This window comes from Podarcis bocagei (assembly GCF_964188305.1).
Source record: "Podarcis bocagei genome assembly, chromosome: 18".
Taxonomy (NCBI): Eukaryota; Metazoa; Chordata; class Lepidosauria; order Squamata; family Lacertidae; genus Podarcis; species Podarcis bocagei.
Genome location: NC_138144.1, coordinates 5,538,622 through 5,553,782, shown reverse-complemented (window position 1 = coordinate 5,553,782; position 15,161 = coordinate 5,538,622). Strand labels below are relative to the sequence as shown.

The following is a 15,161-nucleotide window of genomic DNA, read 5'->3' as shown; positions in this document are numbered from 1 at the left end:
AATTATCAAGGGCCCCTCCACATTGGTGTTTTATTGTGGGTGTATAGGTAAAAGGGGGACACGGGTGGCGCTGTGGGTTAAACCACAGAGCCTAGGACTTGCCGATCAGAAGGTCGGTAGTTCGAATCCCCGTGACGGGGTGAGCTCCCGTTGCTCGGTCCCTGCTCCTGCCAACCTAGCAGTTCGAAAGCACATCAAAGTGCAAGTAGATAAATAGGTACCGCTCTGGCGGGAAGATAAACGGCACTTCCATGCGCTGCTCTGCTTTGCCAGAAGCGGCTTCGTCCTGCTGGCCACATGACCTGGAAGCTGTACGCCGGCTCCCTCGGCCAATAAAGCGAGATGAACGCCACAACCCCAGAGTCTGTCACAACTGGACCTAATTGTCAGGGGTCCCTTTACCTTTACCTATAGGTAAAACGTAAAGGACCCCTGGACAGTTAAGTCCAGTTAAAGGCAACTGTGGGGTTGCGGCGCTCATCTCGCTTTCAGGCCGAGGGAGCCGGCGTTTGTCCGCAGACAGCTTTCCGGGTCATGTGGCTAGCATGACTAAACCGCTTCTGGCGCAACGGGACACCGTGACGGAAACCAGAGCGCACGGAAACGCTGTTTACCTTCCCGTCACAGGGGTACCTATTTATCTACTTGCGCTGGCGTGCTTTCGAACTGCTAGGTTGGCAGGAGCTGGGACAGAGCGACGGGAGCTCACTCCGTCACGGGGATTCGAACTGCCGACCTTATGATTGGCAAGCCCAAGAGGCTTAGCGGTTTAGGTAAACGGTAGGTAAGTAAATTCTGAATGTGATTAAAAATAAATAAATAAAAGAAACCCACACCTTGTTTCCTGATCCTCTGCTGGCAATGTCGGCCTGTTTGGGAAGACAGACAAAATAGTAAATAAATTTAGAAAATTGTGTATGCTTGTTAAACCTCGTAGTTCTGCATCTGAAGAGGCAGAATATTACAAGCGGATTAGTAAACCTGGATGTACACTTCCAAAATATAAGATAAAAAACAAATAAAATAAAACCTACATACAGCAACAGTGTTTTGTGTTGTGTCGGCTCCTATGATGTAAGTCATGGGCCCCGCCTGCTAGCCTGCTCCCTAAAATGTCACTGGTTTGCTCATTTCTATATATAGGGTGCCTACATTCTGCATGGACTGGTTGCATGACAACATGGGCAAATGGCTTTAGATACCTATTAGGTCCATAAATGACCACCTAGCATATATTCAATGTAATGAGTATGGGTTGCTCATGCGTAAGTTGCCGCCTCTCCTGGCTATGTTGCCTTGTTAAACCTTTCTGTCTGGGCAGCCCTTCACTTCGTGGCTGCCTCAGTCGCTAGCAGAATCCGTCAGTGGGCGTTTCTTAAATCTTTTCCAACATAAAAGTTGTTTGACACCCAGTCTCCTCCTACTCTCTCTGCGCGGAAGTCTTCTGCGCAGGGAGGGCGTGGGTAGCGGAGGACCCGTGCTCTCCCCGCTGGTGTCCGGTGAAGAGTCCTGGAGCCCTCTCGCCGATTCCCCCATCTGCCCCCCTTTATCCCTGGTGTTGCGCTGATTTGCTTCCCCATCTGCGGAGCTGCCTTTCTCCCTGCTGGGCCCTTCTCCAGCATCATTTGAGAGCCTTCCCTCCGCCTCTAGCTCCGATGTCAGTTCCCTGACATTCAACACACAAAAAAGCGGCAATTTGTTGTTGACAGCTGGACATATAAAGGGCCCCATTACCTTCAGTAGCTTAGGGCCGCATCAAACCTAAATCCGGTCCCGGTCTGCTCTAAGTAGAATTTAGTTAGATTATGCCCTCTATTAATTGTTGTCATGCTGTCTGCTCTGGCTGAATTTTACATAATTACTTATGTAATCAGTACATTATTCCACACCTTTCATTTCAACACAAAGGAAATGCCATGCAAATTATGCAATGCAATTATGCAATGTACAGTTTGCAGACTGAAAACTGCAACAATGAACAACGATCATATCTGCTGTATTGAGTTCTGTTCCGGAAATCAGACATATAAGCAGACTTAAGCCATTTCCTCCTGTTTCTGTTTCCATCAGAATTTTCCCAACATCCCTCCTGGCAGTCCCACATTCCCCAAGTGGAAATCTTTGAAGATCCCTAGAGCTGAACCAAATTGGCAAAGGCCATATCTCAGCCATTTCATTCACTTGGAAATTTTGTTTTGGCGATATTCCGGGGTGGGGTGGAATTCTTTTGGGGAGGAGTGGTTTGTCCCCCCCAGAAAGCCGTATTCTGAGATCCCGTGAAAAAAAATGATTTTAGGAAAGTTTGCTGCCATAAAAGACAACTGAGAACACCCATTATAGTGAACAGCAGCTGCATTTACTGGGGAACAATTTTTTTTTTTCATTTTCTGTTGAATGAGATTTTTCAACTGTTCTTATATGTTCTTTCAATGCCGATTTCAAATCTGAAATCGATTTTCGTGTATATGCTATAGTTAATCTTTTCAATTTCCGACTTTTGCCGATATGTTATATTTACTCTGGAGATAAGTAGACACTGACAAGTTGATCTACCCTAACCACATGTTTTGCAAACTTAATTTTTCTTAATTTTTATAGTTTTGTAACCGAAATATTTGTATTTTTCAGATCGGACCGTGGCTTCTTCAAGTAGATATATAAAGGTACTGCTATCCGAACACTCAGTATATGAAAATTCACTTATCCAAACATCAGAAAATTGGTAACCAAACCTAGCTATACACACCACAGTTTCAGATATCCAGATTTCCAAATAAGATCTGCAGATAGCACTGCAAACAAATAAGCAGCCTTAAACAAGTCTTAATATTTTTGTGTTTTGCTAGTCTGTGGCAGCCATTTCGCCAGAAATCATGGAGTGGGGGGATCGGAGAAATAAGAGAGCATTTTTTCCCCTTCCTTGTTTGCCTTTTGCAAGGTTTCAGAGTGTCTTTCTGGGTTTCCCCCCATTTCCCCCCGTCACTTGGAGGGTAAAATTGGGGGGTAAAACTCTGTGGTCAGGAATGCATTAGAAATTTCCCCTTAAGACTCTTTGAAGAAAAAGTACAGTCAGTCGTGGGCTGGATTCAAGATAGAAACAGCAGAAGAAAAACGATAAAGTACAGTGGTGCCCCGCAAGACGAATGCCTCGCAAGACGGAAAACTCGCTAGACGAAAGAGTTTTCCGTTTTGGAGGTGCTTCGCAAAACAAATTTCCTATGGGCTTGTTTCGCAAGACGACAATGTCTTGCGAGTTCCTGCTGTTTTTTTCCCTCCCCCCTTTTTCTAAGCCGCTAAGCTGCTTATCAGCTGATCCGATCAGCAGATAAGCCGCTAATAGCACTAATCCGCTAATCCGCCAATGGGCTTGCTTTGCAAGACGAAAAAACCGCTAGACGAAGAGAATCACAGAACGGATTCTTTTCGTCTTGCGAGGCACCACTGTAATTGCATTAGACAGATTTCTGTCATAGATAAGAGTCTGATATACTATGTGGCTGGAAAGGGTTTGAACACTGTGCAGGGAAGTCAGTACACAAAACAATGTAAGCATTCAATTTAAAGTTACCATATTTTTTGCTCTATAAGACTCACTTTTCCCCTCCTAAAAAGTAAGGGGAAATGTGTGTGCGTCTTATGGAGCGAATGCAGGCTGCGCAGCTATCCCAGAAGCCAGAACAGCAAGAGGGATTGCTGCTTTCACTGCACAGCGATCCCTCTTGCTGTTCTGTCTTCTGAGATTCAGAATATTTTTTTCTTGTTTTCCTCCTCCAAAAACTAGGTGCGTCTTGTGGTCTGGTGCGTCTTATAGAGCGAAAAATACGGTGGGTGAATCTATCAATTTTGGTTTCTCTCCATTTTTCATGTTTCCAATCTAAAGTTCATTTCACTTCATTTCCACATTACTTTGCGTGTATGTGTGTTTAAAAAATGAATTCTCCTGAAAATTCATCAGTATTTTAGGGGGTGGGAATCCTAATAGACATGTCTGTATGCAATTTTGCCTAATATACAGAGTTTTGCAAACCATTTTCCCCTGATATAATGCATCCGCAATAACATGGAAAGAGACTTACCTCTCTCTCACAGTTGTGTCCTGTTTCTCTTCTGCCCTGTTAGGGAGAAATTGTATTTTGAAATAGCCAGTTATGCCTGAAGGAGCAATGTAAAATGACAATATACCCTGGGCAACTGTGCGATAATGGCCTCTTTCCTAGCATACACAAAAAGGGAAAAACCTACCTTTCTTTTCTCGCTCTGTTCCGCTCTTCTTCAAACCTGAAACAAAGTGTTTAGAACTGTGAAAAAAACATGGTTCACAACTGGCTTAAAACCAACAAATTCCCAATAAGCGACAATTTGCAAATGAACATATTGCCAACGAAAGAAACCTCTTGGGGACGTAAGAAGCCTGCGATCTGAGTTTGTCGAAGCTTTTCCTGTTCTTCTGCATTTCGGTTTGTGTGAAGTACTACGTTAACTGTCTCGCTGTCCACTGTTTAATGTGACTTAAAGGTAAAGGGACCCCTGATCGCTAGTCGCTGACCCCTGACCGTCAGTCGTGGCTGACTCTGGGGTTGCAGCGCTCATCTCGCTTTACTGGCCGAGGGAGCCAGCGTACAGCTTCCGGGTCATGTGACCAGCAGGACTAAGCCGCTTCTGGCGAACCAGAGCAGCGCACGGAAACGCCGTTTACCTTCCTGCCAGAGCGGTACCTATTTATCTACTTGCACTTTGACGTGCTTTCAAACTGCTAGCTTGGCAGGAGCAGGGACCGAGCAACAGGAGCTCACCTCATCACAGGGATTTGAACCGCCAACCTTCTGATCGGCAAGCTCTAGGCTCTGTGGTTTAACCCACAGCGCCACCCGCTTACTTACGTAACTTAAATTCATTCCAATGTAAAGCAAAGGACGAAACAAGATGCGTTGACTGGTTTCTGTTCCTAACCACGGATGAGCATGGGAACTGCTTCTGCTACCTTTTATATTTTTTGTTGGAATTCTCTGACCTTGCACACTGGATGAAATACAATTGCCTCTGGTCTATTTTTTTGTGAATCCTGCAATGTGTTTAAGTTTTTACTCTGCTAACTCTACGTTGGAGTTCTGCTTTGGGTCAATAAGAGTAGAATTACATGTCACATAAGAGTAGAATTACATGTGACATACATGTCACATACATGTCACATACATGTCCAGGCCCCTCTTGGCCCCCCACCCACCCTTCATTGTATATGAATCACAGATATTAGTTCGCCTGTCTCCCCAAGTGATCTGTAAGATTTTTCGGAGACACCGTTGATGGAATCTTTCGAGAAGTTGGAGATGGTGTTTATAAGTGGTCCATGTTTCACAAGCATACAGTAAGGTTGGGTTTGCAAACAAGTATTTTGGTTTCCCTGCAAATGTCCTGGTCCTTGAACACTGTACTTCAATTGGGAGAAAGCCACAGTCGCAGAGCTCAGGCGATGCTGGATTTCGGCATCAATGTCAGCCCTCGTGGAAAGATAACTGCCCAGGTAGGAGAAGTGATTGACATTTTCCAACATTACACCATTGAGTTGGATTTGTGGCGCTGCAGAGGGGTTGTTTTGTACTTGTTCGTGCAGCACTTTGTGTTTTTTTTTGGATGTTGAGCGACAGGGCATGCTTTTCGTACTCAGAACGCAAGAGAGAAACGTGCTAAGAGGAAGGCACGCTTGGCAAATCCACACCGTGATCCCGAACTCCTGCCCAGGAACCAATATTATGGAAGATGATCTTACTCGGCTACGAGTGATCGCCAAAGGAGAAGTATATGAATCACAGAATAAAAGGAAAGGCAGTGCAGGAAGACAACGCTGTTTCAAGGTATCACCCAATACTTACTGTAGGATACAGTCTGGAATCTGGACATGTTCCATGGGGATGCTCTGCGATAGTTCCTCCAAGGTGTGAACGTACTGGATTTTATTGATAAATTTCACACTAGGAAAGAGTATTTCCACATGTTAGGCACAGCTTCTCCCACAGCCACACAATTTTCTTTTTCTAAAATCTAGCTTAGTGTGTGTCAGGGATTGTGTTGAGGAGAGCTGCACTGAGGAGGAACGGTGGGAGCCACCCTCTCCCCCTGATCCTGAATCTTTCCAGGAGTAGGAGGACAATATAGATCTGGAACAGTGGTTTGCAGAGGGGCACAGTTCAGAAGGCAGAAGCTGGGGAATACAGGATGGGGAACGGCTAGCAGAAGAAACACTAGAAGAGAGTTAACAGATTCACAGTCTCTGTCTGGACAGCATCCACCCTCCTTTTCCAAAGAAACGGAGAGTTCAGAAAGTGTTAGAACAGAAAGAGCAGCAGGTACAAACTCAGATTACAAGACGTAGGAGTGACATAGATTAATAGGGATGGCAAGGGGTGGAATCCTTAACTGGGAGCACCGCCATTTCTAGGAGATGTGTTCTTTGTTCTTGCACTGTGATTATTAAAGATTCTAACTGGTAAGACGTTCTTTTCATTTGATCTTTTGTTTACTGCCATGGGGGCCACAGTGTGGCCTTTGCAGGGTGTTGCAATTAACCCTGGACCCCCTTGAAAGTCAACCACTTGGGGTGGTGGCGTGAAACTGCTTTCATATAGAGAGTGAAGTTCAAAACGGGGGTCATTTGCAGGGAGAAGAAAAAGGCCTGGTAACCCGTGTTCTAGAATTTCTGGAATACAAATGTTATATTTAGCATCCAATGATACGGAACCATCCCCACCTGGTTGTTGCCAACGAAGCCCTACTCAGAGTAGACCCACTGAAATTAACGTCTTGTCCATCAATTTTCGGGGTCTCATACTAGGGCTAACATTGAATCCAACCTATTATTATGATCATTGGGCTGAATCCAATGTTAATCCTACTCAGAGTAGAGCCATTGATGGACATGGCCAGCTATGGTCCATTAATTTCAAGGGGTCTACTCTTGAGTAAAAATAGTTGACTGCAACCCATTATTATGTTATTCCTCTTAGTATTCTATCCTGATGGCTTCCCCCATTTATCTTCACAAAACAGGTTAGTCTGAGAAATTGTGACAACACAGAGTTTGAGCCTCGGGTTGTCCGGGTCCGCTTCTGATTCACTAAGCTACCATGCTACCTTGGTTTGAAAGGTTGTACATGTGGGTCGTGGGTTTGAGCCCCATGTTGGGCAAAAGATTCCTGCATTGGACTAGATTACCCTTGTAGTCGCTATGAAGGAATGGGTTCCCCAAATCCAAAACTGACTGTGCAGGCATTTTTAAACTGCACCCAAATCCCCATTTCTCCTTAGCTAAAATGCATAAACTTTAGCCGTTGAGCAAATGCAAAACAAGAACACAGCTCTCTCCCTTATCAGTTTGACGGCAAGACTGGCCTTGACTTTACCAGTAGAACAGATACAGACATATCTTATGTTCTGACCACAAATGACGGGGAGACCCAAGTCTGGGACTAACGCCAGAGCATGTTCTCGGAAGTAGTGACCTTTTGCTCCAAGATAGGAGTAGGAACAGGAATATCCTTTTATGGTCAGGAGTGCAGGAAGGAAATCCCTTTTATGGTTGAGAGTACCAGAGCAGGAACATATGTGATGTCAACCTGCATACATAGGCTGACGTGGTTGGAAGGAGGGAGAGGGTGCCTGGAGGATATAAATACTGCATGAAACTTGTCATTTCTTTTGACTTGCTGTGGACTGACCACGCAAGTGCCTTCTGCTATCCGGAGAGCAGAATAAACTCTTTCTTTGAACCAACTCGGTGTCATTTTGACTTCCTTCCTCCTGTCCCGGAGCAACGCAGACCCAATCAGTGAACTCCAAAAAGGCTACACCTTCCTACTCTGCAATTCTGCGAAAGAGGTCATTGTACAATAATTCACTTATCCAAACATGAGGAATTAGTACCCAAACCTCCCTATACACGCCATAGATTCAGATATCCAAACGGCCAGACCTGCATGTGATGCTGTAAATAAATAAGCAGACTTAAAACAAGTCTTTTGTGTTTTGCTGGTCTGCTGAAACCGTTTTGCCAGAAACTCCTGGGAGGAGCAGGGAGAGAGCGGGAGAATAAGAGAGCATTTCTCCCTTCCTTATTTGCCCCTTACAAGGTTCCGGAGGGTTCCCCATGTTTCCCATCATTTTGGGGTCGAAATTCCACGGTCGGGAACGCATTAGAAATTTCCCAATAAGAATCAATGGAAATCATTGACTTGTTATGTGAACACTCGCCTGACGAACCATTTGCCTTATGTTTGGATAGCAGGACCTACGTCCATCATGCTGGGACTTCTCTTAGCAGTCTTTGGAGCATGAGGGGTGGGCTAAATTTAGAGAAAGATGTTTTTGGACTACAACTCCCATCATGCTGGCTGGAGCTTGATGGGAGTTGTAGTCTAAACCACCCAGAGAGGCGTCAGACATGTTTTACCAGCTTCAAGGCAGCTATCCTCTCGGCTGCTCATACCTGATGAATGGCCTCGATATAGCCAGGACCGTTCGAATGAACCACGACGGGTGAACGATTATCAGCGCTTTCAGGTTTTTCCGCAACCTGTGTTAAAAATCAGAAGGCAGGGAGGTGTAAGAACAGATATGAGCAGTTGCCTTTGGTCGTGCATTAGTTCTGCGCCAGATACAAACCTTTAGACATAAACACAATAGCAATTTAATTTCTCATCTCCTCTCCCTCAGATTCTGGAAGCTTTCTATTTTACTGTGTAAAAACAAGAGGGTTTTTTTTTTTTTTAAAAAAAGCTAGTGAATCTGTATGCCAGATGTGGTTGGATTCCATCTCTCATCAGCCCCTGCCAGTATGATCAATGGTCAGGAATGATGGGACTTGGAGTCCAACAACATTGGTGACCCTTGCCATACCTATATGTCTATATATATAGGTAAAGGGACCCCTGACCATTAGGTCCAGTCGTGGCCGACTCTGGGGTTGCAGCGCTCATCTCACTTTATTGGCTGAGGGAGCCGGCGTACAGCTTACGGGTCCTGTGGCCATCATGACTAAACCGCTTCTGGCAAACCAGAGCAGCAGACGGAAACGTCATTTACCTTCTCGCCGGAGCGGTACCTACTTATCTACTTATCTACTTGCACTTTGATGTGCTTTCGAAATGCTAGGTTGGCAGGAGCAGGGACCGAGCAATGGGAGCTCACCCCGTTGTGGGAATTCGAACCGCCAACCTTCTGATCGGCAAGTCCTAGGCTCTGTGGTTTAACCCACAGTGCCACCTGCGTCACACACACACACACACACACACACACACACACACACACAATTTCTCTTGTATATCTTTGCAAGTAATATTTGAACCCTTTCAATAAGTTTTAAATCAGGGTTTCCCAAACTTGGTCTCCAGCTGTTTTTGGGCTACAAATCCCATCACCCCTGACTACTTTTTTTTTTAAAAAAACCATTTTTATTAAATTTTCCACTTTAACAAGCCAATCAAATCACATTAAATATTCCAAATTAGACATAAGCATATCAAATAATCCAAATATTCTGCCAAATTATATATTTTTAATAGGACTTTCTATGCTTCAAGTTCGGAGGGTTCTGATCATCTCTACTGCCATCACCCCTGACTACTAGTCCAGCTAGCTAGAGATAATGTAGTCCCAAAACAGCAGGAAACCTAAGTTTGGAAAACCTTTTTTAAAGAATAGTTGTGATTTTCCCTCCCCTCAATTTTACTGGTTTTTTTTTTAACCCTCAGACTTATTTATTAGACTTCAGCAAGGAGGCCATACATTGCAAAACCTAGGAAAAACACATAAAAAACTTGAAGATAAAATAAAAATAAAAATAAACCAATATTAATGAAACTTAAGCCAAAACATAAATCAGCTGACAGAGCAAAAGTTGGAGCGACAGTTTGTTTAAATCAAAGTGCATAAATGATTACATGCAAGAAATCCTACTGTCTTCAGTAGGAATGGTTACAAATTTCTAAGGCAAGAAGTAAAACTAGGTCACTAATAATAATAATAATAATAATAATAATAATAATAATAATAATAATACAGTGGTACCTCAGGTTAAGTACTTAATTTGTTCTGGAGGTCCTTACTTAACCTGAAACTGTTCTTAACCTGAAGCACCACTTTAGCTAATGGGGCCTCCCGCTGCTGCCGCACAATTTCTGTTCTCATCCTGAAGCAAAGTTCTTAACCCAAGGTGCTATTTCTGGGTTAGCGGAGTCTGTGACCTGAAGCATATGTAACCCGAGGTACCCCGTGACGTGCCCGTCACGATGCCCATGGCGTGGCCCAGACCTGCCACGTGTGTAACCTGAAGCGTGTGTAACCTGAAGTGTATGTAACCTGAGGTACCACTGTATTTATTTATACCCCACCCATCTGGCTGGGTTTCCACTCAGGACAGTGGAAGACTCTGGTAAAGAGTTTACAGCTGCATAAGGGGTTGGGAATCCTGAATCTCCAAATATTATTAGACTTCAGTTCTTACAATATATGTGTTTTTTTGTAAACCGCTTTGAAGGTTTGTTTGGTGTGTTTTTTTACAGACTAGTGGTGTATAAAATTTATGAAATAAATAAATTGATGCACACACAAACACACGTATGTAAACAGTCATCCTCATCCTCTGTAAAATGTGGCCCATTGGCATGGACTCAATCCACAAACCTCACCTTCTGTCTATCATTTGGTAGCATTTTTTCAACCAGCCGATCCCTGGCATTCTCCGGCGTGGCGTGGCACCGTTCATGTACACAATCATATAATCCTCTGCCACTAGCAACTCCAAGCTGCTTATCACATACCTGTTAGAAAACCAGAGACAGATAATTAATAATAATAATAAGAAGAATTTATACCCTGCCCATCTGGCTGGGCTTCCCCAGCCACTCTGGGCAGCTTCCAGCAAAATATTAAAATACAATGATTCATCAAATATTAAAAGCTTCCCTAAACAGGGCTGCCTTCAGCTGTCTTCTAAAAGTCAGATAGTTATTTATTTCTTTGACATCTGGTGGGAGGGCGTTCCACAGGGTGGGCGCCACTACCGAGAAGGCCCTCTGCCTGGTTCCCTGTAACTTCGCTTCTCGCAGGGAGGGAACCGCCAGAAGGCCCTCAGAGCTGGACCTCAGTGTCCGGGCAGAACGATGGGGGTGGAGACACTCCTTCAGGTATACAGTGGTACCTCAGGTTAAGTACTTAATTTGTTCTGGAGGTCCGTACTTAACCTGAAACTGCTCTTAACCTGAAGCACCACCTGAAGCATATGTAACCTGAGGTACCACTGTACTGGGCAATTTAGGGCTTTCAAGGTCAACAGCAACACTTTGAATTGTGCTCGGAAACGTCCTGGGAGCCAATGTGGGTCTTTCAGGACCGGTGTTATATGGTCTCAGCGGCCACTCCCAGTCCATAGACTAGCTGCCACATTCTGGATTAGTTGTCATTTCTGGGTCACCTTCAAAGGTAGCCCCACGTAGAGCGCATTGCTGTAGTCCAAGCGGGAGATAACCAGAGAATGCACCACTCTGGCGAGACTGTCCGCGGGCAGGGAGGGTCTCATCCTGCGTACCAGATGGAGCTGGCAGACAGCTGGCCTGGACACAAAATTGACCTGCGCCTCCATGGACAGCTGTGAGTCCAAAATGACCCCCAGGCTGCGCACCTGGTCCTTCAGGGGCACAGTTACCCCATTCAGGACCAGGGCGTCATCCATTTCTGTGTGTACATACACGAAGACACAGATAATGCATTTGGTAAAGGGTACATAGGCTGATCTATGGACCACAATGCTCAGCAGAAAAAAATGAAAAAACAGTTGCTCTAAATCAGCCTTTCTCAACCTGTGGGTCCCCAGATGTTGTTGAACTACAACTCCCATCACCCCTAGCTACCAAGGCCAGAGCTCAGGGATGATGGGAGTTGTAGTCCAACAACATCTGGGGACCCACTGGTTGAGAACCGCTGCGACTTGCTGTTTCTCTCTGAGTGGCTGGGGGCAACCCAGTCATAGATCAAGGGAAGTAATAGTGCCACTGTATTCTGCTCTGGTCAGACCTCACCTGGAGTACTGTGTCCAGTTCTGGGCACCACAGTTCAAGAAGGACACTGACAAACTGGAACGTGTCCAGAGGAGGGCAACCAAAATGGTCAAAGGCCTGGAAACGATGCCTTATGAGGAACGGCTAAGGGAGCTGGGCATGTTTAGCCTGGAGAAGAGGAGGTTAAGGGGTGATATGATAGCCATGTTCAAATATATAAAAGGATGTCACATAGAGGAGGGAGAAAGGTTGTTTTCTGCTGCTCCAGAGAAGCGGACACGGAGCAATGGATCCAAACTACAAGAAAGAAGATTCCACCTAAACATTAGGAAGAACTTCCTGACAGTAAGAGCTGTTCGACAGTGGAATTTGCTGCCAAGGAGTGTGGTGGAGTCTCCTACTTTGGAGGTCTTTAAGCAGAGGCTTGACAACCATATGTCAGGAGTGCTCTGATGGTGTTTCCTGCTTGGCAGGGGGTTGGACTCGATGGCCCTTGTGGTCTCTTCCAACTCTAGGATTCTATGATTCTATGAGGGCAATTTCCAAAATGCCCCCCCAGCACTGCCACCCTTCCCGATTTTAACAAATCCATCATCACTCTGACATGGCCAAGCAAAGGAGGTGCGAGGGAAATTAATCCAAATGGAGCTTAAAAGTGAGTTTCCCCTCCTCCGTTCCAAGCAGAAGGCAAGAAAAAGGTCACTCACAGGAAAAGGTTCTCCATGATGTAATGATAATCTGGCAGGCTGCTGTCCGGCAGGTAGCAGGCAGCAAAGACGATGATGGCATTCAGTCCTTCCCCGTAATAACCTGGGAGAGAAACAGACAGGAAATGAATAATAATAATAATAATAATAATAATAATAATAATAATAATAATAATGAATTATTTCTATCCCGCTCTCCCCGGCCAAGGCCAGGCTCAGAGCGGCTAACATCATAAAAACAACACAATATGCGTAAAGGGACCCCTGACCATTAGGTCCAGTCGTGGCCGACTCTGGGGTTGCGGCGCTCATCTCGCTTTATTGGCCGAAGGAGCCAGCGTACAGCTTCCGGGTCATGTGGGGAGCATGACTGGTGAACCAGAGCAGTGCACGGAAACGCCTTTTACCTTCCCGCCGGAGCGGTACCTATTTATCTACTTGCACTTTGACGTGCTTTCGAACTGCTAGGTTGGCAGGAGCAGGGACCGAGCAACGGGAGCTCACCCCATCGCGGGGTGGTCTAACCCAAAGCGCCACCCGCGTCCCCTAATACAGTGGTACCTCAGGTTGAGTACTTAATTCATTCTGGAGGTCCGTTCTTAACCTGAAACTGTTCTTAACCTGAAGCACCACTTTAGCTAATGGGGCCTCCTGCTGCCACCGTGCCGATGGAGCACGATTTCTCGGTTAGTGGAGTTTGTAACCTGAAGCAAATGTAACCTGAAGCGTATGTAACCTGAGTTACCACTGTAGTAGTAGTAGTAGTAGTAGTAGTAGTAGTAGTAATAATAATAATAATAATAATAATAATAATAATAATAATAATAATAATAATAATAATAATAATTTATTTCTATCCCGCCCTCCCCGGCCAAGGCTGGGCTCAGAGCAGCTAACATCATAAATACAACACAAAAAGCATAAAAACAGACGTCAATTAATTAAAGTTGGTTGGGGGAGCTGAGCTGGACATGGAATGGGCTGGTAAAAGTAGTTTGTTTTGTTTTTGTTTGTCCTGAGCATTTATATCCCGCTTTTTTGGGGGGGGTATGAAACTTCCCAAAGCAGTTTACAAAACACGGTAACAGTCTGCAGGCAGGGAGGGTCTCATCCTGCGTACCAGATGGAGCTGGTAGACAGCTGCCCTCAACACAGAAAGGACCTGCGCCTCCATGGACAGTTGTGAGTCCAAAATGACCCCCAGGCTGCGCACCTGGTCCTTCAGGGGCACAGTTGCCCCATTCAGGACCAGGGAGTCCCCCACACCTGCTCACCCCTTGTTCTCCGAAAACAGTACAGTGGTACTTTGGGTTACAGACGCTTCAGGTTACAGACGCTTCAGGTTACAGACTCCGCTAACCCAGAAATAGTACCTCAGGTTAAGAACTTTGCTTCAGGATGAGAGCAGAAATCGTGCTCCGGCAGCGGGAGGCCCCATTAGCTAAAGTGGTACCTCAGGTTAGAACAGTTTCGGGTTAAGAACAGGCCTCCGGAACGAATTAAGTTCTTAACCTGAGGTACCACTGTACTTCTGTCTTCTCAGGGTTCAACCTCAATCTGTTAACTGCCATCCATCCATCAAATCAATATCTGGGCAGAGTTGGCTGCTGATTCTGCTTGCTTGGATACAGTGGTACCTCGGGTTACACACGCTTCAGGTTACATCCGCTTCAGGTTACAGACTCCGCTAACCCAGAAATATTACCTTGGGTTGAGAACTTTGCTTCAGGATGAGAACAGAAATTGTGCTCCAGCGGCGACAGCGGGAGGCCCCACTAGCTAAAGTGGTGCTTCAGGTTAAGAACAGTTTCAGGTTAAGAACGGACCTCCGGAATGGATTAAGTACTTAACCCGAGGTACCACTGCATTGCCTAATGCACATCTTAACTGAACCATCTGCACACCCAGCGACACAAATCCTCCCGCCCCGAATGCAACAACAACAACAACAACAACAACAACAACAACAACAACAACAACAATAATAACAACAATGATGATGATGATGATGATGCAAGCCCCCCTTAGGCTCCTCACCTCCGTGCGTCACCACTTTCATGTATGGCTTGATCATCTGCAGGTCAATTCGGTGTTCCTGCTCTCCAATGATGACCGTTCTCCACAGGCGGCCGTTTGTGGCGCTGCCCCCTTCCACGGCGCCATCTCCAAATAAGTCCGCGCTGTCTCCCGGCATGTTTTTGGCTGTGGCCACAGGAGTGTCGTCTGAGGGGGGAATTCACAAAGACCATCCCTAGCAAGGCTCGATTGTACAGAAGGAGTTTGGGAGATGAGTATTAAGGGACATATTATATATACCGTATTTTTTGCACCATAACACTCACTTTTTTCCTCCTAAAAAGTAAGGGGAAATGTCTGTGCGTGTTATGGAGGGAATGCCTATGGGTGG

General features: G+C 45.4%; 1 protein-coding gene across 1 annotated transcript in view; it reads right to left on the bottom strand.

Annotated features, from left to right (window-relative positions):
* Nucleotides 1-15,161, bottom strand: part of ATCAY (ATCAY kinesin light chain interacting caytaxin) — a 33,945-nt gene that overhangs the window by 4,688 nt on the left and 14,096 nt on the right. Inside the window, exons 5-12 of the mRNA XM_081177965.1 lie at nt 14,792-14,977; nt 12,755-12,857; nt 10,680-10,811; nt 8,480-8,566; nt 5,871-5,969; nt 4,243-4,278; nt 4,077-4,112; nt 837-869 (exon numbers count right to left, since the gene is read on the bottom strand). Of these exons, the coding sequence (XP_081034091.1) occupies nt 837-869; nt 4,077-4,112; nt 4,243-4,278; nt 5,871-5,969; nt 8,480-8,566; nt 10,680-10,811; nt 12,755-12,857; nt 14,792-14,977 (712 nt within the window). The remainder of the gene's footprint in view (nt 1-836; nt 870-4,076; nt 4,113-4,242; nt 4,279-5,870; nt 5,970-8,479; nt 8,567-10,679; nt 10,812-12,754; nt 12,858-14,791; nt 14,978-15,161) is intronic.